Raw genomic sequence first — 22,332 nt, forward strand, 5'->3', positions numbered from 1 at the left:
ACTTTGATCCAAAAAATGAGCAACATCTGTCATCTTAACTACAGCCTCCCAAACCAAATGACCTGGCAATCATCTGCTTTACATCTGGAACTACAGGTAAGCCCAGGAATCAGGCTACTTGGATGCTTTTCAAACAATTATACTATTTTCACACCACAGGATGTGTTTTCTCTATTTTTCTGAGTTTTTCTGTTTTTAATGCAGGAAATCCTAAAGGTGCAATGCTTACTCATGGAAATGTTATCTCCAACACCGCAGCGTTCATTAAAGTAACACAGGTAAAAAAAAAAAACAAGTCACCTTTAAGATTTTCACCTTTACTTCTCTCGCAATGAAATAAATAAAACTGAGAATATGTCCCTGTAAAAACTGAATTTTTAAGATTTTGTCATAATACAGAGGCTTGATAAAATATTCATGCCTCAATTTCTTTTAGCTTTTGTCAAAAAACAACTACAAACTTTAAAGCATTTCAATGGCAGTGAAACGATTTTAAGTGATATACCCACAAAGTAGTGCATCAGAGGTTTGATAGAAAATGTGAATAAACACATTTTCTGAAAAGCAAGAAACACAGCAGACATATTAGGGACAAAGTTAGTTGATTTCACTTTTCAATCCTCTGCAAACCCACTAAGACATGTAGATTCACCAAGCAAGGAGATCATTAATCACTGCAGACACCCATGGTAACTTTGGGAAGCACCAGAGATCCACTACTACTCAGGGTGGGGAGCACCACGGAAACATGAAAAATCCTTCTAATTATAGTAACCAAAATAAGAACATGCCAAAAATAAAAATATGCAAGGCATGTCAATAGATTCAATACAAAAGTAGCATTTTTACTCAAGGAACATATTAATTTCCTGTCACTAGTCTTCCCCTGGTAGATCCTCTGATCCCGCCTCCCAGTGGACATTATCTGTCAATCACAAGTTTGGCCAGAATCTAGAACATTTAGAGTAGGAGTTCCTCATACAGCGCACAGAACTGGGACTGAATGGCTATCAACACAACTGCCAACAAGCAAAGCATTGCGACATCAGCACAAAGCATCATTTTCTTGGTGAAGCACGGTGAAAGCAGCGTCATGCTGTGGTAAGAAAACCGTCTACAGACTTCAGAAAATAAGAGGTTGTGGAGGAGGCTTGTTCCCCTTGCAACACGACAACAGCTAAAAGGTGCTGTCAGAGTTATGATCAAATGTTTTAGATCAAAGCATATTCATGTTAGTCTCCACAAACCTTTCATAATTTTAATAGTAAAAAACAAAAATGTCATTCCACTTTATACTTATGCACTGCACTGCATTTTATCGCTGAACACTAAGTTGTAACGGAACAAAACGTCAAAACTTTCCAGGGGTATTAAAACTTTTTGCGAGGCGTTATTAAGTGTAGATGGATTAGTTTGATGCCATTTGCCTCTGTTTGATCTTCTCTGATTCCCTCTCTATCCTGCGCCCCCCCACTGCCCCCCTAAACCCATGTGACCTGTTGCTCAGGACACACTGAAGCCCAGTTCCAAAGATGTGCTGATCTCCTTCCTCCCTCTGGCCCACATGTTTGAGAGGGTGGTGGAGGTACAGTACCTGAGTGATCTGACTTGCATACCTGCATGTGTTTTCTTTGTGTCCCCTGCAGATACACTGCATGCTGAACCTCCATGACATTCATATATCCTATCTCCCGCTAGCTCACATGTTTGAACGGGTTGTGCAGGTATGTTGTGGACCTAATATACTGTCCTTAATATTTGCAACAATTTATTGTTATTAGTGGAGAACTATTTTTAGCTTTATAGTAAGGCTAACAAAGCCTCATTTTTTAATCCTTTTAACCAGCGCAGAAACTTGAAGTCTGTTTAATTTACTTTTGGGGTCAATAAAGTGTTTTTGAATTGAAAGCTTTTATATTCTGGCAAATGAAGCATTGGCGCGAGAGCAAGCAAGCAAATAGTTTATATGCTACTTGGTATATTGAAAAGATATGCAAATAAATCATGTTGTTCTTGTGGGAAAGATGTTGGTGAAGAGTTTCATACTTAAGATGTAGGAGATCAAACAACTCTTGGGAGGAGAGCAGAATCACAGGTCAGCGTCTGGAGGACATGTTTAAGAAATCTAACTTTCTGCCATTTAGAAACTAGAAATAGTTTTAATAATTCTGACAAAACAGGAAAAGATTTAGTCAAATTTAACTCCAGGCAGTAATGTGAAGAAAATGGTTATGTGTCTTTTCATCCAGTGCACGTAAATAACTTTTTCCAAGCGTATTTTTACTCAAAATTATGGAACCTTGAGAATCTCATACCAGGTTGTGCTCACTACAGACCCACTGCTTTGTCTCCTGAATGGGAGGATGTCAGCTGTAGGCATACACAGCTGCATTTGAAAATGTTGATATGGAGCAAGTTAATACAAAAGCAGCAGACCCTTATTGCACTACATCAGTGATCAGTTACTTCCAGGCTTATCTTGAGCAACAAACCCATCCTGTTATCCAACGGACAAACATTAAGAGGAAAAAGCAGCGATGTAACCATTTGATGCAACTGCCTCTCAGCTCTAAGCCATGCTGGGTTCCTTCCCAAGCACATCGGTGCATCTTCACTCGCTAAGCTGGCTGCCTTCTCCGGAGCTTCATGTGCAGCTTTTCTTCCCTAAGCTAATTTGGACAATTTTGTCCAATCATCCGATTTATTGGACAAAGTTGTGTGTGCAAATAAGGAATTTGACTTCTGTTTCAAGCACTCACAGCGTGTAGACATTAAGGCGAGATACATAAACTTTACAGGAAGTAAAATAAAGGTTAAAAGGAACAGTGCATACATGTATGTGTCTGCACAGCCATTGCTCCTCTGCCAAGCAATGAGGTTCCCCCATTGTGCTGCCTTTCTTGAACCATTATTAGCATCTCTGTGTTAAAAGAGGTTTTATTTTAAGATAAGACCACCTGAACAAAAGTCAAGCAATCTGTATTCTTCACAAGTTCTCAAGTGGGTGCTCTAAAACGTGTGGCAGCACTAGTGTTTACTAAAAGTTAGAAGTTGGGTATGATGGAATAATGCCATTAAGTGTTAGTCCACAAACATCAAGTGATAAGATCAAAATTAATTTGTAGAATGCTGCCTTCTAGTGGACAAAAAAATTGCAGTTTTGATTCACCATAGGAATAAGTAGCATGTTTTCTTCGTCAGTGTGTCATCCTCATCCACGGGGCACGGATCGGCTACTTCCAAGGCGACATTCGACTCCTAATGGATGATCTGAAAACTCTGCAGCCAACAGTTTTCCCCGTCGTCCCGCGTCTCCTCAACCGCATGTTTGACAAGGTCAGACAACGCTTGATGTTTCTCCTACTACTCTGCCTCGCCTTGATGTATCTATTGTGTTGCTTTATGTAGTTCATTTACCTCAATGATGTGAAGAACTTGAGATATTCTCATTTCTCGACAGGTGTTCAGCCAGGCCAACACGCCTCTGAAAAGATGGCTGCTGGATTTCGCCTTCAGAAGGAAGGAATCTGAGCTGAAAAATGGGGTGATGAGAAAGGACAGCATGTGGGATAAACTCATCTTCAAAAAAGTACAGGTTAGAAAATAGAAACCGTATACTTTAAAAACATTTCACCAGGTCCAAGGTCACAGCATGCACAGCAGTAGATTGTCAGCACAGCTTAATGTGACCTTCTTGATCAACAAATTAAAGGCACGTTCTTTGAAACATTTACACTTCAGCGTGAATTTAATCTCCACAGATGAGCCTGGGCGGCCGAGTCAGACTCATGATCACCGGAGCAGCCCCCGTCTCTCCAACCATCCTGACTTTCCTTCGAGCCGCTCTCGGCTGCCAGGTCAGTCGAACTCATCTGGATCACAACTTCTGTCTTTACCTGGATAGAAATATATTTATCATTCTGATTAGAGTCAAAGTGTTTTCATGAACTCTAGGCAGAGTGACCTGACTGGTTATAAGCAATATTGTACACTCTGAACACACACCTCAAAGAAAAGCATGGGGTCGGCAGCATCATGCTGTGGGAAGTATTTTTGTTAGCAGGGGCAGTTAAGCTGGAGTTAACGGGAAGGCGAATGTAGCTAAATTTGAGCCAGTGCTGGAAGAAAACAAAAACAAAACAAAAAATCCTGGAAAAGCCTAGAGGCTGGAGGTTCACCGAAAATATTTCACTTTTAATTATTAATTTAATTTATTTATGGAAAAAGATACCGGTCCCCAAATATGATAAGTGGGCCATATAAATATTACTATTAACTGATATCACTATTTACTGAACTACTGAAGTTCACTTGACTTCACGTCACCACTAGCATCTTTTCTTACAGTTTTACGAAGGCTACGGCCAAACCGAATGCACGGCTGGGTGCACCATGTCCATGCCTGGAGACTGGTCAGCAGGTAAAAGTTTTGGTTTTCAGAAAGTGTTGCTTAAACTTTATGAGTTTATGAGTAAATGTTATGAGTAAATATAGCATCGGAGGACAAGAATGTGCAAACAAAAATGAAACTAAACATAAATGTCGCATCCTCAGGTCACGTTGGGCCTCCTCTGCCATGCAATGCGGTAAAACTAGTGGATGTGGCAGAAATGAATTACCTAGCAGCAAACGGAGAAGGAGAGGTGAGGATCAACCTTTAACCAGGTGTTTTACTGGCTGATACCAATTTCCAGGATTCTCTAAAGTGCGATCTACTGATTACAGTTTTTTTTTTCCTTGAAGACTGTAAAACATACAAACTCATTTGTGTAAGCTTTGCTTTAATTCAGCTGTTGAGTTTAGCAACTATTGACCATTAAATCTCAATGATGGAGATAAAAGTTCTGAATTCGACAGAATTTGAACAAATTGCAAGATTATTTTCATTTACACATCAAAGCACGTGTCCCTAAACTTTACCCAGTTTTCATTAAGTCCAAAACCAAAGTGCATTAAGGGGCACACTGTTAGTTGAGGTATTTATAGACCAAAATGGTGGCAGTTCTCGGTTTTGATGGATTTCATAAATAGAAAAAATCTTAGGCCTGAAAAAAAAAAATATGATAGGTGCATTAAAGCATTTTTACCATACTCTTGTAGAAAGAAATCAACATAATCTGTGAAAACAGAAGATACCATCAAGTAGGTGCAGTTAGATTTGGTGAATAGATTAAAGAAGGTAAAGAAGTAGTGGTTTGTTACTCAGTCAAAAGCCCTGATTCTTTGTATATTTAGACACAATTGTCTTAAACTAAGTGTTGAGGAGGTGACTTTTTGCCTTTTGGCGTGATATTTCGATCTGTAACCTGGTTCATTGCAGGTGTGTGTCAAAGGACCAAACGTATTCAAGGGATACTTGAAAGACCCTGAGAGAACAGAAGAGGCAATCGACAAGGATGGATGGCTGCACACAGGCGACATTGGGAAATGGCTTCCAGTGAGCAAAACGCAGCTGCAACATAAAATTATGATTCAGAAAATGTGGAAGTTTTAAGCTATAAAAATGTGTTTTGGATTTGCTGCAGAATGGCATTCTGAAGATCATTGACAGAAAGAAACACATTTTCAAGCTGGCACAAGGAGAGTACATCGCCCCGGAGAAAATAGAGACCATCTATAACCGCAGCGATCCAGTGGCTCAGATATTTGTTCATGGGGATAGCTTAAAGGTTAATTATTCATCCAGATGCATTACATTTTAAAAAAATTAACCTTTTTGTAATGCTGCAACTATTTTGCTCCATTTAACTTTTGTCTTTCTTGTATTTTAGGCATGTCTGGTGGGGATAGTGGTACCAGATCCAGACTTTTTACCTATTTGGGCCAAGAAAAAAGGATTTGAAGGATCCTACCTTGAGCTGTGCAAGAACAAGGTTTGATTTAATAAACGCTGCTGTCTAATCGCACAACTCTAGATTTCAAGTCTGACATGTTTTTTTTTCCATTTAAGGATGTAAAGGCGGCCATTCTAGAGGACATTTTGATTTTGGGCAAAGACGGTGGACTAAAGTCTTTTGAACAGGTATCTAACGTAAAATATTTCGTCAAATGTCAAAACACTTTGTAGAAGTGATGCAGCAACATATTTCACCAGTTTGAATAGACATGAAAGCAGCCTTTCAAGAAGATGTAGAACAAAAGGTAAACCATCTGCTCATTTATTCTGATCCCTCTGTTCCTCTGCAGGTGAGAGACATTGCATTACATCCCGAGATGTTTTCTGTTCAAAACGGTCTGCTGACCCCCACCCTGAAGGCCAAGAGGAACGAGCTCCGGAGTCACTTCAGAGAGCAGATTGATGAACTTTATGCCAAAATCAAAATGTGATTTGGAACCAAGTAACTACCACAGCATGGCCAATCAAACAACCGCTTCTTGAGAAGATTCTGTGTATTTTGTCTACCTGGTGATAATTCAAGTGATTTTGTAGTTGTGTCAAACAAATAGGGCAACGAATGTCAACTTAATACCTGAAAAATTGCACAGTACTCTTGAAAATAGATACCTGAACTCCTCATGTCTTCACTGCCAGAAAATGTCAGCACCTAAAAAAAGTTTAGACTTTTATTCTAGGAGAAAATATTCTGAAGTGCTTTTTCATTGACTCAACCACAACTATTTATATGCCAAGCTATTTAATGATTTGGTGAGCTATTTAAGTTGGTATTTAATGTGATCACCATGCCTGTAAATAGTGTTTTTGTGCTGGAAAACTATATTTGTATGAAGATGTCTGAGACTCTGTAGTTATCTCCTGCATTCCTCTATGTCTCAGCATTGAAGGCTGAAGGGTGGAGTTGGTTAGGATGTATAAAGAGAAGTTTAGTTAAGAGCCTGTTAGGGTTCATGTGCCTTTGTTTTTGTATAGTGCATGTAAAATACTTAATGTAGCTGTATTGTACAAGCAGAGACGTCTCTTAAAAAAACAACACATGACTGACTTAAGATGTTAGTCATGATTAGCACAGAGGTTTCCAAAGATCAGGTTTTAAAATACAAAAGGATAAAATAGAACATCTTTGCTGTAATATGATCAGCAAAACTGTTGTCTCGTTGTGTGTCAAACATTTTTCAACATGTCACTTAAAGACCTTGTGCTGCTTCTGACCTTCCTCTGCTTTTTTCTGTCAACTATTCTGACAGAAAAAACAAACCACATAACTTGAAGCATGAAACGACAGTAACTACTTTTTTTAGGACGGATAATAAAAGGCAGTGGATCAAATTTGGCGTCTTTGTAAATGTTCAGCTCTTCTCATTCACATACAAAAGTAAATCCGAAAATGCAGGATAGTAGCATTAAACCAATTAACTCAAGACAACACAGTTCACCTCAACAGCTTTACTGGTGAAATGTTTTTAATAAGGAGCAGCTTATGGAAATGGAAATTATAAACTGAAATATCTGTAAAGGGATTTATGGCTTTTTTTTTCATTGTTTATTTTGAGTTGGTGAAATTGGTGAAAACTTGAAATTGTGGTAAATTTTAAAGATGTGCTGCTAATATTTACTAAAATGGTACTTTCCTGTATCAATTTGAAAGTTTTATAAAAAAAATGGATGCCACAGGTTTCAAGATAAAAGTTTTTTAAGCTTGTATTTATATATATATATTACACGTTTAGAAGGAGGATGTTTTCTTGTGATGATTTTCTGGAAGACGGCGTAGTTAACTCAGAAGTCTTTGTGTGATGGCCTGAAATCTTCAAGTTGCCTAAAAACAAAGTGTCTCATTTCAATTTAGAGCCATTCTCTGCACAGCTCAATATATCATATCTCTTTGACATTATAAGCTCTGTTGCATTTTTATGTCTCTTGTATAAAAAATGAGGGAGGGGAATGAAATTTTCTTTGAAAGCATTGGATTGTTGTCAAATAAAATATCTTCTTTCAACATTTTTGTGAAGTTCTCTGTTGTGTTTATCATTTTATAGGACAACTTTTTGTTTATAAATCTATAAAATATGCGATTCTATTTGGACTTCAGAAACATTTAATAAACAGATTATTGCACATTAATAAAGTTATAAGAACATTAAAGTGACTGCAGTATTATTTTTTTACAAAAATGTGTACGATTTGTTTCGGTGTATGTTCTGCTGTGGCGACTGGAAACACCGATCTTAGTTGCCCGCTAGGAGTCAAAGTCTGCCACACATGTGAGTAGAAGCTCATCTGGGATCTCAGTACTTCTTTGTTCAAAATCATTCAGGCTCTTTAAAAATTCACGCTCGTCCTGCTCATCTCCCCACACTTCAGGAGTCTCCTCTGTCGGATGCATGGAGCTGTTTGGGGCCTGGCTGGGCTCAATGTTGCCAGAGTCGTCCATTAGGTACGCCTGATCCTCTTCATCCTGTCAGGGAGAAAAAAGACATGCTAACTCTGATACAAATACACAATTTCTTTCATTTTTTATTCATTTGCTGTAACACAGATTGATATGAACTCACCAGAGTCAGGATGTAGCTGACACAGATCTCTTGTGGAAGTGGGAAACCTGCAACAGAAAATGCTTCCATCACCACTTTACAACTTCTTCCTCCATAGATACTTTTATTTTGAAATTTTTCATCCAAAAAAATTAAAAAAAAAGAGGTCACCGCATACTTGAGGACCTGAAGTTCCTGCAGTCTGGATCATGACACTTCTGGTACCAGACTTCCTCTTTAAGGTCCACAATGATCCTGCAGAGGAGGAGGCGGCCAAATGAGAACAACAGCAGCCCACAGACAGCACTCAGAGCTGGAAGCAAGGTGTCATACTTACATGATGTTGTTGCTCTTATGGAACCTGCTCACATTTTCACACCAGCGGTATTTGGCAATGTCATAGACAAGAAGTTGGTCTGCAGCAAAGTAGTTCCATCGTCGAATGCCTGGTGAGTTCAGGAAGACAGATTCAGAAATCTGGGCCCCAAGTACGTCCCTGACAACACGGTAACAACTTAATGTTGAAAAACCTACAAAATCCTTGAATTATAACATAGTGGTGCAAGATATTATTCCAGAAATGATAAATCAATGGTAAAAGACATTTCCCTTCTATAATAAGACACTAGTTTAAGGGATTCAATTGAATTTCAGCTAAAATTGAATTAGCAGAAATTCAATTTTCAAAAGATGTGTAGAAAGATTTTTTTCTGTTGTTTTTTTGTTTGTTATTATTGGAAAAGTAAACAGGTTTTTCCAGAAGTGCCTCTTGCGATCAGACTTACTTCCCTGAACTCCATCCTTTCTGACCAAGGCAAACACAAAGTTGTCCACTTCTTTGTAAGGAGAAGACAGGCAGCCAGAAAATGTGCCTGTCAGAAATAAAAAAAGCAGTTTTGAGCGAAAGTATTCAAAGTAATTATAAAAAAAACAACATAACACTTTGCACCGTTTGCTCAATGCATTCATGCAAGCTAGAAAACTTCTATGACATATAAAACAAGGAATATTTACCATTTTGAAGGGGAAAGAAACTATCGAAGACTTTTCAACTTCACTGTTTAGCAGACGTTCAACACGCAGCAGTGTATAATGATTTGTGTGATATGGAGAATAGAAATATTGTTAAATTAAGTTTGGCATTACCTTGATTTGAATCGAGTCCCTGCTGACTTTGTGCTGTTGGACTTTTAACATCTTTTGTTTCTGGGGCGTCCCATGTAAGAATCCTCTGGCCCGTGAAACTAATAATAATAAAAAAAAAAAAAACAAGTGTCAGTCCAAACGTCAACCACTTAGAAACTGAAATTTTTACGTTTAAAACATTTCAAAAGCTCAAATGTACCTGACATTACACACTAAAGATGCCAGGAAGACATTTTCCTCAGCAGACTTTTCTTTATCAGGTTTGGCAGTGAACTGGTTGTCTTCAGCCACGGTGAATGCTGCGTTCCTCCCCACCTTTGAGGACTTGTACAGCCGAAAGTTCCTGTTCTTGGTGTACACACCTGTTTGTGTAAATTCATGCTAGTAAAATCCAGACATTTAAGACATAAAAATTATTTACAAAGAGTCCACTGACATAAATTTTCCTTAGACTTATCACTCTAATGTTTATTCATGAGAAGAAATGCAAAAAATGTAAAGATGCTAACAAGATTCTTTTAAAGTTCATTTGATTGACTTTAAAGCTTTTAATGATCATCATCTGTTTTCAACTTCCAAACCCTCCAGAGCTCTTTGGTCTGCTGGGAAAGGTTTCTTATCATAATCTAATTTAAAAACTAAAATTTGAGGTGATGATTTATTTTTTAATGTTGGCCCTTTTCCCACCCACGGGAGAATTCACACAGATCTGAGGGCCACAAAAAGCTTTGATGTTATTAAAACAAACAAACAAAAAAGAAGTTCTAATCAATATTTATTTTTGATGTTTCTTGGAAAACTTTAGGTATATTTTTATCAACTTAATCCTAAAACCTGATTTTTTTAAACTAAAAAAATAAATACATTTAAATACATTTAATATTGAGTAATTTGTTTATTTAATTTTGTTTTGCTCAATAAAAACACTGTGGTTCGTCTCACCCAGATCAACAAAAAGACCGCTACGACCGTCCTTGTTTTTCACCAGCAGGAAGCTGAGATCTCTCACTTCCTGTTTCTGCCTTTTCGCATCTGGACTCTGAGCTAGTTCAGAATCAATATTTGTGCTGCAATGAGAAGAAGAAGAATTATGCAAGGTTATGACAAGTGGACATTTATTTTGACAAGTCTTAAAAAGAAAACGGACTGTCTGTTGTCTGTCAGTGAAATGTCCTCTTTATGAAGACGGCTGTCGCTTTTGAGCTTGCTTATCACGGGTTGAAGAATAGCATGGATGAATCTACCTAAAAGATAATAATAAGAAATATCAGCTCAATAATCAAAGGAAACCCCCCATTTTATGGTCTCCATCTGAGGCGCGACATACCAACATGGATGTTGTCTTTAAAAGCTGCGCTTTGTAGCATGAAGATAAGATGTCGACTGAACTTTTCCTCTGTGCTGGAGTCCAGGTTCAGCACATTTTTCACAGAGCATTCAATCCCATAAACTTCCACCAACTTGTTGCAGACATACTGCCAACACACACCAACAAAGGCAGTGTTAAGGCAACATACTCAGGGGCCACTTTATTAGATACACCTGTTTATCACCTGTTGATTGGCTGTTCCCACAAACAGCCAATCAAGAGGCAGCAAGTGAATACAGGGGAAGACGACTTCCTGAAGTTCAAATTGATGAGCAAAACATTGGTTTTTACTGCGTTTTCTTGGTGTAAATATTTCTGAAACATCTGATAACACATGACCATCACACTCAATTATTGGTTGGATTTTATAAAAATATTCAGAAATCTTCAGTTGCATGTACAAGAATGCCATGCTGAAGTCAGAGGAGAGCAGGGAGACTGGTTCCACATGACAGAAAGGCAAGTGTAGCGCCACTCGTTACAAATAACAATATGAGGAATAGCTGCTCTGAACATACCTGAGGTCAAACTTTCAACCAGATGGGCTGAAGCAAAATATTATACTGAAGGCCACACCTGTCAGACTCTTGTATTTACAGGAAAACCCTATTTTTTCCCCAAAACTACAGTTTTCTGTATCTGCAGGAAACTGAGGGTAGATTCCACAATTGTTCATCATAATTGAACTGAAAAACATTGCTTGGTCCAAAGAAATTTGAGTGCAGCTGCCACATTTAGATGGTGGAGTCCTCTTGTGGCATAAAAAAATGAAATAATGGATCCATTCTGCCTTATATCAATGCTTCGAGCTGCTGGTGGTGATGTAATGGTGTGGTTGGTTTCTTGGCACACTTTAGCTTTTTAGTACCAGTTGAGCCCAACAAACTTGTTGAAGTCCCTTTACGAACACAAAGTCTCCAACTTTTGATCCCTACTTCCAGCAGTGTTATGTCTTTCAAAGCTAAAATCAAACTAAACTAGTTTCTTGAAAATAATGAGTTCTCTGTACTCCAAAATGCCTCCACAATCACCAGTTTCACAAATCTGATCCTTTGAGATGTGGAGAGATGAGAAGATTGTAGCATGGATTTTAGTGATGCCACTATGTCCATATGTCAATATGGACTAAAATTCCTGAGGAATGTTAATGACACCATATTGAGGCAATGCCATGAAGAATTAAAGCAGAGCTGAAGGAAAGACAGGATCTAACCCAGTACTAGTAACGCAATCCTAATAATGTGGCCAGTGGGTTAGGAATAAAACAGCATGGCACTATTATTAAGCTTCACATTAAGCTTCTTTATAAAAAAATCTCACTTCTTATCAGCAATTGAATAAAATAATTCAACAATTAACTTTTATTAAAGCAAAATTTTCAATATAGACAAAACACCATTGGAAGTAGGACCTTAAGCAAACTGTATGATATGAATGTTAACAAGTGTGAGATGTCTGATTATTATCATGAGCATTCAAATGTTGCCAACCTTGATGAACAGGGAAACCATAGAGTTTCCATCAGACCCTTTGTTTGAGGGTTTGTGAAACTCCAAGTCAAAGTACAGCTTACACACCGCCCCCTCTGGTATCACCTCATAACAATGCATCAAGGACTGCGGGTACACCCTAGAAAATGTAGAGGTATAAACGGTCATTTAAGATTTTAGTTAGGTAAAAAAAAGTCAAAAACAACAGAAAGTCAGTAGCAAAAACATTTATGTATATTACCTGTAATAATGCCACAGCTCGCTGTAACTTGTGACCAGGTAAATCCTTTGACCCAACGAAGCTTTTTCTTTTTCAAGTGCAAAGACATGAACAGCCTGTAAATCAAACAAATGACACGCGTCAGCTGCTTCCGCTCCACACACAGAGTAAACTACATGTTGCTCGTTAAAGAGGTACCTCTTTGCAGCTGTGAGCGAAGCTGATGGCCAGGTTTTGTCGAGGGAAGAGTTTCCAGACAGAGGAGGGCTGGTACGGCCACAGCCGAGGTTTGTATGGCGTCGTCAAGGGGTTCTGCTGAAACGACTGAGCCAGGCGCTCCACCTTCTTCAGCCTCTCACCCCACCTGCTCATCCTTAGGTCCTGCTAACCACTTATATGCAATTCAATGAAAAAAGAGATGTTGCACAATTTTCTGTTCTAACAGGATAATCCCAAAATAAGAAGAAAACAGAGTTTGGACGGAAATGCTAAGTGTTGATAAACAATGACAATGTATGGCTTTGGTGAGTTAACATGTAACATTTTAAATGTGTAAAACTGATTTTCCTTCAGTGAGAAAATTCAGTTTTTACTTTTTAAAATGAGACTTTTAAAAACTTTGATCCTATCCTCTACTTTAATAGCTAATGATAAGACAGCAGCAAGACTAAAAGAAGTTTCTCAGATTAGACTTTTTTTTTATCATTTAGCCTTTTTTGCAGGATTTACGAAGAAAAGTATTCATATTCCTTATAGACCAACACTACGGAGTGCATATTTGTGAAGAAGTAAATGGTAAATGTTTTTTTTCTTTTACAAATAAAAATCTACAGAGTGCTGAATTAATTTATATTCACACCCTTTTACTTTCACTCCCTACAATAAAACCCAGTGCAACTTTTTACAATCAAAGGGACTCAATTAGTATAGACCATCTGTGAGTAATTTCATAAACCCAGTTGATCAGTGAAGGTCTCAAAAGGAACTCATATTGAAGCATCATGTTGCACTATATTAAATGACTTGTAAATTAAGTATTCATTCATTCATTAAAATAAAGTACATTCTGGCCATTAAACATTTTTCGTGAAAATGAATTCTATTAGAAATGGCAACAAAAAAAAGCAAAAATTGGCTTTTAGGATTGTAAAGGTTGCAGATCTCTTCCTGCTCACCTTCCAGCAGGACAATAACCATAAACATACAGACAGAGCAACAATTATGATGTCAAAGCTTATTCATGTGTTAGAAAAGCCCAGTTAACGTTAAAACCTACATCTATTTGAGAATCAAAGACTGAAGTCCCATCCAACCTCACTGAGCTTTAACGTTTTGCCAAGAAGAATGGGCAAAGATATCAGTCTTTATGTGCAATAATGATGGGAATCTCACCAAAACACTTGCAGCTGTGATTGCAGCAAAGTGAAGGTTTTATAATAAACATTGGATCAACATGTAACTGTTTCCTTCTACTTCACTGAGCCGCATTACCTTGTAATAAAATATATCAAATATGACGTAATATTGAATAAAGCAACAGAGAAGAATGTAGCATAAACTAAAAATGGTTCAGACACGTTGTTTTTTCCTATTTAAGGTAAATTTCAAGCAGAACTAAACCTACATTTTGGTTGAATTAGATTTGGGGTTGGAAAAGTAAAAATAAATAAAACTGAAGCCTCAAGAAGAAAAACTTTCCTCTCAGGAAGTAGTAATAAATCAACTTGTTAGCTTCAATAGTTTACAGTTTACAGACTCCGCTCCTAGTAGCTCGGTTTCTTACATTAACGCTATATTTACGAAAAAATGTCCACCTGTTTTCTCCGAGCCTCCTTCCAGCTGCTGTGTATAACTCGGCGTAAACAGAAGTTTCTGTTTTGGCGCTTCACAAACCGGAAATGGGCTTTCTCAAGTCGCATGATTTAGCTGCAAATATACAACTCAAGTTTCAATCGTAAGTTCAACATTATCATCTCTTATAATGCCACTAACAGTCTTAAAATTAACAAATTGTATAAAGTTGTATGTTATTCGTTAGTCCAACGTAACCATAACTGTGTACACCCCCCCTCTCACATACAACTTATGGTTTCGTTCACTAATACGTTTCCGGTGGAGCTTTTCAAAGTAAAAGCAACTCTAAAATTGATTTCTAACGTTGATCTTGATATCAGCAATTTCGAAAATGTTAGTTTAAAAAGTTTTTGTTGCATTTCATGGACATTGTTGTCCAACATTGTGCGATAAAAATATATTTCTGGGAAGACGAAAAACAAGTCCAAATTGAGGTTTTCAGCATTAGTCCTGACACCTCTGAAAAATATATGTAAAAAGCATTAAATTAAATTAATCTTGTACTGCAGAGATGTAGTCTCATACCTAAGAATTGAAAAGCAAAGTTTAAATTTTGGTCATGACATTTATCCTCTGTGAGCCCAAACAAAGAGAAGATATGCCTTTCAAATAATTTGGGCTAATGTGTGTTGATTTTCATCATAAGGAAATCTTGGCAACAAAAGTACCTAGATTTGTCTATATATATATATATATATATATATATATATATATATATATATATATATATATACATACATACATACATACATACATACGTATATATATCCAGAAAAATTATAAAAACAATTGGGAAGATGGTCAATGCACAACATGATGAAGAAGAATAACTAATGCTTCAAAGTTCACTGAGAGTAGAGACAAAAAGTGGGATGGCTGTTCTTGCTGTCAAAACATCTGGACATGTTTATGCTCATTTTGTTCCAATAAACTTGGCATAGATGTCATAGCAGGGTGTAGTCAGCTCTGTAGTTCCCTTCTGTTTGCGTTAGACTGCTGTACAGTGCTGTAGATGAACATGTTGTTATAACTTTGTGCCCTAAAAGGAAAAAAAGAAAGAAAGGAAAGTTCATGAGAGCGCTCAAATTCTTTCCTGAGAGTTGACCAATAACTACACAGAAATTTTCCCCTTGGTAGTCGGGTTTCCTTGCACAGGAAAGAGTGGGGAGTTGCATCAGTAGATAAGTATTCTCACAGCTCTGCAGAAATCAATCCCTCCACTGCAGTGTAATGTTCATGGGCAGATCCTTATGAGATAGCCTTGAATCTTTCTTGTACTTTCTTCAGGTTTGTCTCTTTGTACAGTTATCTGCAGCCTGCAAGGCGAAGATCAGATTTAGGAGGATTTGTAGCTCATCAGAATATAGTAGTTGAGCAATAATCCTGATCGTGTGTATAGTCTGGACTGAGTAAAGAGACTTTTCCTTCTGTTAAAGCAGTTTGAAGAATAGGACTCTAACATGTTTGGCAGGGGAAAATTGCTTTTGGACGCATTCATATTCTCATTTTTCTTCAGCCAAGTAAGTATTTTTTGTCTCTTTCAGGAAACATTTAAAGCAGTCATAGCAGTAAAAGTCTTTCATCCTGTGATCATTGATTTGAAAGGTTTCCCTGAGTGATGTCAAACTGTTGGATCCATCCTCACCTGTTATTGACGACCAGTATGATGGATGTCGTAAAGAAGCCATGGAGAAGTTTACTCCTGATCTATTAAAAGAAGAGCTTGGCAAAAGTGAGAAACTGCAGAAAGCCTGGAAAAAATGGGAAGCTTGGAGAACAATTAGTAACTGTACCTCACAGATTCCTGGTGGTACTGAAGACCACACTTCTGCCCTCTCCATCTATCACTATGGAGATACAAAGTTTTTAAATGAGCTGAACAATGCAGTGGAGACAATGATGGTGAATGTGACCACGTATGAAAAGGACTTCCATTTCAAGGCTCTTCATTTCCTGCTGATGGATTCCATGATGTTGCTGAAGCCAAAGGAGTGCAGGGAGGTATATTTCACCAAAGGATTTAAAGGAAAAGCACCAGAAATAAACTCCAAAGTGAGGTTAGCAAGTTTCACAGTTGTCGACTCAGATTTAGATTTTACAGATCTGTACGACGTAACCATTCTTAAAATAAAAACTTGCTTTTATGTCAACCTGGGGGACCAACTTTGTCTGAAAAAGATTGGTGAAATACTCCTATCTCCAGCTGAAGTCTTCACTGTGGCGAGAATAGACAAAAAGACTGCAAATGAGGAAGATTACACAGAAGTTGTTTTGAGCCATTCTGATCTGCAAAGCAACCACAACTGTGTCATGTTTTCAAGGTAAGACACATTGAGTTTTCATCAAAGTCCAACATTTAACTGAAGTCCATTTTTCACAAATATTCACATTAGAACTATAGGAAAACCTCTGATTCTTCGATGAACTCTTTTCATCAGAAAAGAGTTGTAAATGTGTTTTATAGAAGAATATTTATTTCAGGCACCTGTGTTTTTCAGTCATATGCATATAATGAATATTGAAAGCAATATATTATTTTAAGTGCACTGGTCGACCAGTGCACTTGCGATCCAATCACGTCTAATGTAGCTTGTGGTATAGACTCAAATGTTGCTTATTCTTCAAAAATCTCTATTGCCCTGGCTACAAAACAAGTGAGACAACAGAACGTGCTGCTACATTGTAAAACCTAACTTCTTTAAGCTTAATAGAAAACAAGGATTTTTGTAAATTTAAAATGACTTGTGACTTGTCTCTAACTCCATCTATTTTTATCTCTACAGGTCAGCAGCTGACATCTCCACCCATTTGTTCCTTCCTCTGCTTGTGGCATTTCCTTTATATTACACGTGTCTTTAAGAAAGCAACCCAGACATCTCTGGAAGAGAAAAATAAAGTTCTGCTAATTAAAGAAGGTCTGTTTAGTAACCATAGTCGTTTAGTAGAAATTTGTCATCTAGCACAACAATAATTCTCGGACATGATTATAATAGTAGACAAAAAAAAATGTTCATTACAGAATAAAAACATCTGAAGTTGTGTTTTCATCATTTGATAGTGGATGGAGGAATGTCACTATTCCTCCCTTCTTGTGATCATAAATCAAAACCATGTCAAAGCATGGTTCACATTTGATGACAGCTGAAAACATTGGAGAAAATAATTGATGCAAAATGGGAAATGTGATCACAATATATTTCAAATATGGTAAAAAAAAAAAATCCACATGGGAAATGCCTGTAGGAAAATGTTGCATATGTGGAATGTTCCCCACCTGTTTCAAATATGAAAATGTTCCCATATGCGAATGCTGCACATATGGCTTTATTCATTTTTAACACATTTTTACTGTCACATGTGGAATTTTTGTCAACAAGCTTTGCATGTTTCTATGTAATATCATTTCAATATATAAAATATCTGCGAATGTTCCAACAAGTGAAATGCATGTTTTTCAAGTTATACATTTTGATAAAAACTATTTCGACTGTGCTTTTTGTCGCATGTGAAATGTGTGCCAACATTTGCATGTTGATAGGTTGTGTGTTTGACTCCAGCTTTGCTCACAATTTGTTGAAGCATCTTTGAGCGAGACACATACCAATCTGCAGACTGTTGTTTGAATGCATAACTGTTGCGACTGTGTTCAGATTGCACATTTTACAAGAAAAGCTATAGATTTTAGATGCCATGTGTGATTACACATGAGCCTCACATGTAATTGCAGCGGTTTCACATGTGCTTCAGTTTCAGTATATGTTTCAGTATATGTTTTACATATTATACCGTCAAAATTCACCGAAATTGCATTTGTCATGAGCATAACATGTATTTTTACATGTATCACATAGGGTAGAGTGAGGCGAGTTTGTGCCAGTTTTTACTTGAAGCGACTTTAAAGCAAAACTGCATCATCCAGCAGTTTTGAGCTAACATCATGCTAGCTACATAAACTCATAGTATACCCTGCAAAAGCAAGAAACATGTGAAAAATGTTTTCAAACTTGTCCTCAACGGTTCACACACAAAATCAAAAAACCTTAATCCTAACCCATAATATATATATATTTTTTTACTTGAATGTGTCTTCACCATTTGAATGAAGGTTATCTTTTTTTAGAATGAATAAAACAGCTGAGTCTTCGAAAATGAGAGGTCAAATGACCAATTACTCCCATGGTTTCCTAGAAACAAGGAATGGCACAACTTCTCTGCTGTCGCAAATCATCCAACTCTCCCCTATTTCTCATAGTTAAATTTAATGCCAAATCCCCATGAGTAATCACATTCACATGGAAACTTTATGTTTTTCTTTAGAAAAGATATATACATATATATTACTCTGCCTTTTTTATGCTGTGTATGCCTTTAGTGGGAAATCAGGAAATATTTAACTTCACCAAGGCTTCCTAGATGAAAAATAAAGAAAAAAAGGCTGATGAATGACCTTTCTCATACAGCAGGGGGTTGTTCTTCTGACAAAACAAAATAGTTATTTTTAGTTGAGGTTACTACAAGCACACACTATGCTTATTCCAGCGGAAACTGACTGCAAATGAGATGTGGAAGTAAAAGAAGAAGCAACTTGTTACAGAAAAGAGGAATTTACCATTCCAGGCATGAACTTAAGGTCACTGAACCTATTTTCTTGGGTTCACTGAAGGAATGCATTTTTCTCTTGTGTCAGCTTAAAATGAAGCTTTTCACATGGCTGTTATCTTGAGTTCTGAAGGAAAATTAAGCTGTAAACATCAGAACCAATAGTATTTTTGGTCACTGTTTACAGTGACCGCTAACATGAAGCCTCTGATGTAATGGAAATCTTCTTCTATTCTTGTTCTGTTTCCTCCTCTGTCAAGTAAACCATGTTGACTGTGTGAAATCGCTCAAAAATGAATAAAAGATTTACTGAGATAGAACTGCTTTATTTATTGCTTCAGACTCTGATATAAATGTTATATAATCTAATATGAATTGTGAAGGCATGTTGAATGTTCACTGAATATCAACCCATTTACCTGGATGCTCTTGTTTTTGCTCATGAAGTTGCTGCTAGTCGTAGAGAGGATAATCATGGTGCTTTTTCATCTTTATGTTTCGATTGCAGCAATTGATACAAGTTTAATCACTCCAAAGTGAGCGAACAACATGCATTTTTGACAGTGCATACTTCCTTAGTGAGATAAATAGTTTCACTTCCTTAAGTAATGGCCTGCAGTTCATTAAAAAAAAAAGCTTTGAGAGTAAAAGCCACACCCTGGCAGCTTCCAATCCTTTGGTTTACCATTGCAGTGCTGTTTCTCTTTGATTAAAGAGAAAAGGGAGCTCTGCATTCTAGGAAAATTAGCTCAGATGTGCTACAAGCTGATTTGTTTTAGAAAATCTGAACCTGCTCGTGTACTGTCTGGACTGAGTAAAGAGACTTTTCCTTCTGTTAAAGCAGTTTGAAGAATAGGACTCTAACATGTTTGGCAGGGGAAAATTGCTTTTGGACGCATTCATATTCTCATTTTTCTTCAGCCAAGTAAGTATTTTTTGTCTCTTTCAGGAAACATTTAAAGCAGTCATATCAGTAAAAGTCTTTCATCCTGTGATCATTGATTTGAAAGGTTTCCCTGAGTGATGTCAAACTGTTGGATCCATCCTCACCTGTTATTGACGACCAGTATGATGGATGTCGTAAAGAAGCCATGGAGAAGTTTACTCCTGATCTATTAAAAGAAGAGCTTGGCAAAAGTGAGAAACTGCAGAAAGCCTGGAAAAAATGGGAAGCTCAGAGAACAAGTAATAACTGTACCTCACAGATTCCTGGTGGGACTGAAGACCACACTTCTGCCCTCTCCATCTATCACTATGGAGATACAGAGTTTTTAAATGAGCTGAACAATGCAGTGGAGACAATGATGGTGAATGTGACCACGTATGAAAAGGACTTCCATTTCAAGGCTCTTCATTTCCTGCTGATGGATTCCATGATGTTGCTGAAGCCAAAGGAGTGCAGAGAGGTATTTTTCACCAAAGGATTTAACGGAAAAGCACCAGAAATAAACTCCAAAGTGAGGTTAGCAAGTTTCACAGTTGTCGACTCAGATTTAAGCTTAGTAGATTTGTACGACTTAACCATTCTTAAAATAAAAACTTGCTTCTATGTCAACCTGGAGGACCAACTTTGTCTGAGAAAGATTGGTGAAATACTCCTATCTCCAGCTGAAGTCTTCACTGTGGAGAGAATAGACAAAAAGACCACAGACGACGATGATTACACAGAAGTTGTTTTGAGCCATTCTGATCTGCAAAGCAACCACAACTGTGTCATGTTTTTAAGGTAAGACACATTGAGTTTTCATCAAAGTCCAACATTTAACTGAAGTCCATTTTTCACAAATATTCACATTAGAACTATAGAAAAACCTCTGATTTCTCGATGAACTCTTTTCATCAGAAAACATTTGGTATGATGAAAACAGGTATAGATTCCTTTATTTAAAAAAATACAAGCTCTCATCTATACTTAAGTTACAAGAAATCATAATTATCCCAAATGAAAGAAATTTTAAATCTTGCAATCAGTTATTTGTTCTGTATTTTAAAAAATCACAATAAACTGCATTTACTTTTTCATGAACTTTGTTTTGTTTTGGGATTGCACTATTTATTAATCTGTTCTCAACGTCATTCAGAATCAGTTCACTATTTACATGCAATAATCATGTTAGTACCTATTATAGTATGGTTGGTCAATGTAGAAAGTAAGCGTAGCTAGACTCCTGCTTAGCAAAAACAGTACCTTAAAATGTTTTTCCTTTTCATATTTTTGAAATTTCAGACACCAGCTTCAGTGTGTTTTACTAGGATTTAATGTGATAGAGCCACACAAAGTATCCCAAAGTTGTGGAGTTAACGGAGAATTAAAGTTTAAAAATGATAATCTGAGAAGTCTGACGAGCATTTGTGATCAGCCCCTGTTATTCTGGCATAACTGAATAAAAGACACTGCAACCCATGATTTTCAAAAGTCAAAAAGTTAATGTGTCTTTTTAATCTTAGTAAAAAATCCAGTGTTGAGTGTAGATGCAAATCTATCTCAAATCCCTCAAAAAGTAAGAAAACAGTTGAATCTGTCAACCCATGAGAACATGTCACTATGAAAACATTGCAAAAGAACAAAAAGATAAAATAATAAATCTTTCAACTCACTCTTTGCTGTTCTCCACAGGTCTGCAGCTGAGATCTCCACTCTGTCATTTTTTTCTGTGCTTCTGTTTGTAACTTTGTTTTTGATGTAACTTTAGAACAAATAATCGCTCAGCCAGAAATATGCTGGCTGAGTGAAATATGCTCTACTGCAATGTAATGAAGAGACTGCTGTGGGACTTCAGTCTGTCAAGTTATCATAAATCTGTAAACATCCCTAACATGAATGTTTTACAACAATGATCACAATCTGATGACCTGATCCTTCCTATCTTGTAAAATTTCACATCTTGTATGATTTTAATATGTCTTGATCTATCTTTCTGTTTGCATCTCTGCCAAGTAAAGTGTATGATGTGTAAAATTGTTCACATGTAATAAAATACTCAGTGAGCTAAAACTGTTCTCATTTGGTTGGAAACAGTCATTCTGAAACGTTTTCACCTCATATAATACTTTTCTGGTTCACAGAATTACAGAGTAATGGTTGAGGTAAGATGGCGTCGATAATAGATGGATGAACGGTTAAGGTCTCATTCAACACAAGTGAAAAAATAATCCATCAGAACCGCTTTAACTTTGTGCCATAAATTCAACATGACATGACATGACATGACATGACATGACAT

The 22,332-nt window shown here is 37.0% G+C and overlaps 4 protein-coding genes across 7 annotated transcripts in view; 3 read left to right on the top strand and 1 right to left on the bottom strand.

Annotated features, from left to right (window-relative positions):
• The window catches only part of acsl1 (acyl-CoA synthetase long chain family member 1), a 21,942-nt gene extending 14,047 nt beyond the window's left edge, over nucleotides 1-7,895 (top strand). For 2 of the 3 annotated variants that reach the window (XM_023333874.1, XM_023333875.1), the window contains exons 9-21: nucleotides 45-96; nucleotides 205-278; nucleotides 1,647-1,724; nucleotides 3,202-3,336; nucleotides 3,461-3,595; nucleotides 3,762-3,857; nucleotides 4,348-4,420; nucleotides 4,555-4,643; nucleotides 5,321-5,437; nucleotides 5,526-5,669; nucleotides 5,772-5,873; nucleotides 5,951-6,022; nucleotides 6,187-7,895. In XM_023333874.1, the coding sequence (XP_023189642.1) occupies nucleotides 45-96; nucleotides 205-278; nucleotides 1,647-1,724; nucleotides 3,202-3,336; nucleotides 3,461-3,595; nucleotides 3,762-3,857; nucleotides 4,348-4,420; nucleotides 4,555-4,643; nucleotides 5,321-5,437; nucleotides 5,526-5,669; nucleotides 5,772-5,873; nucleotides 5,951-6,022; nucleotides 6,187-6,327 (1,308 nt within the window). In that variant the 3' untranslated portion in view covers nucleotides 6,328-7,895. Of the gene's footprint in view, nucleotides 1-44; nucleotides 97-204; nucleotides 279-1,507; nucleotides 1,586-1,646; nucleotides 1,725-3,201; nucleotides 3,337-3,460; nucleotides 3,596-3,761; nucleotides 3,858-4,347; nucleotides 4,421-4,554; nucleotides 4,644-5,320; nucleotides 5,438-5,525; nucleotides 5,670-5,771; nucleotides 5,874-5,950; nucleotides 6,023-6,186 lie in introns of all 3 variants that reach the window. The other variant, XM_023333876.1, reaches the window with a different exon arrangement.
• On the bottom strand, nucleotides 7,425-15,100 carry primpol (primase and DNA directed polymerase). Of its 2 annotated transcripts, XM_023333877.1 has the most exons (14): nucleotides 14,470-15,100; nucleotides 12,854-13,046; nucleotides 12,677-12,771; nucleotides 12,436-12,574; nucleotides 10,904-11,051; nucleotides 10,724-10,820; nucleotides 10,519-10,643; nucleotides 9,776-9,938; nucleotides 9,577-9,674; nucleotides 9,216-9,302; nucleotides 8,768-8,876; nucleotides 8,609-8,685; nucleotides 8,452-8,498; nucleotides 7,425-8,354 (listed from the first exon to the last, which is right to left on the bottom strand). In XM_023333877.1, the coding sequence occupies exons 2-14, from the start codon at nucleotides 13,025-13,027 to the stop codon at nucleotides 8,136-8,138; spliced, it is 1,578 nt and encodes a 525-aa protein (XP_023189645.1). In that variant the 5' UTR covers nucleotides 13,028-13,046; nucleotides 14,470-15,100; the 3' UTR covers nucleotides 7,425-8,135. The 2 variants fall into 2 exon arrangements, with proteins under 2 accessions (XP_023189645.1, XP_014327295.1); XM_014471809.2 differs by having other exon boundaries at nucleotides 12,854-15,100.
• Nucleotides 15,101-15,723: 623 nt separating this feature from the next.
• On the top strand, nucleotides 15,724-19,428 carry LOC106699867 (T-cell ecto-ADP-ribosyltransferase 1-like). Its single transcript, XM_014471810.2, has 3 exons — nucleotides 15,724-16,029; nucleotides 16,115-16,830; nucleotides 17,293-19,428. Exons 1-3 carry the CDS (start codon nucleotides 15,970-15,972, stop codon nucleotides 17,366-17,368), a joined length of 852 nt encoding a protein of 283 aa, XP_014327296.1. The 5' UTR covers nucleotides 15,724-15,969; the 3' UTR covers nucleotides 17,369-19,428.
• Nucleotides 19,429-19,755: 327 nt separating this feature from the next.
• Nucleotides 19,756-22,108, top strand: LOC102216516 (ecto-ADP-ribosyltransferase 5-like). The gene is made up of 3 exons (XM_014471799.2): nucleotides 19,756-20,033; nucleotides 20,119-20,834; nucleotides 21,726-22,108. Exons 1-3 carry the CDS (start codon nucleotides 19,974-19,976, stop codon nucleotides 21,793-21,795), a joined length of 846 nt encoding a protein of 281 aa, XP_014327285.1. The 5' UTR covers nucleotides 19,756-19,973; the 3' UTR covers nucleotides 21,796-22,108.
• The last annotated feature ends 224 nt before the right edge of the window (nucleotides 22,109-22,332 follow it).

The sequence above is a fragment of the Xiphophorus maculatus genome, chromosome 5, assembly GCF_002775205.1.
Source record: "Xiphophorus maculatus strain JP 163 A chromosome 5, X_maculatus-5.0-male, whole genome shotgun sequence".
NCBI lineage: Eukaryota > Metazoa > Chordata > Actinopteri > Cyprinodontiformes > Poeciliidae > Xiphophorus > Xiphophorus maculatus.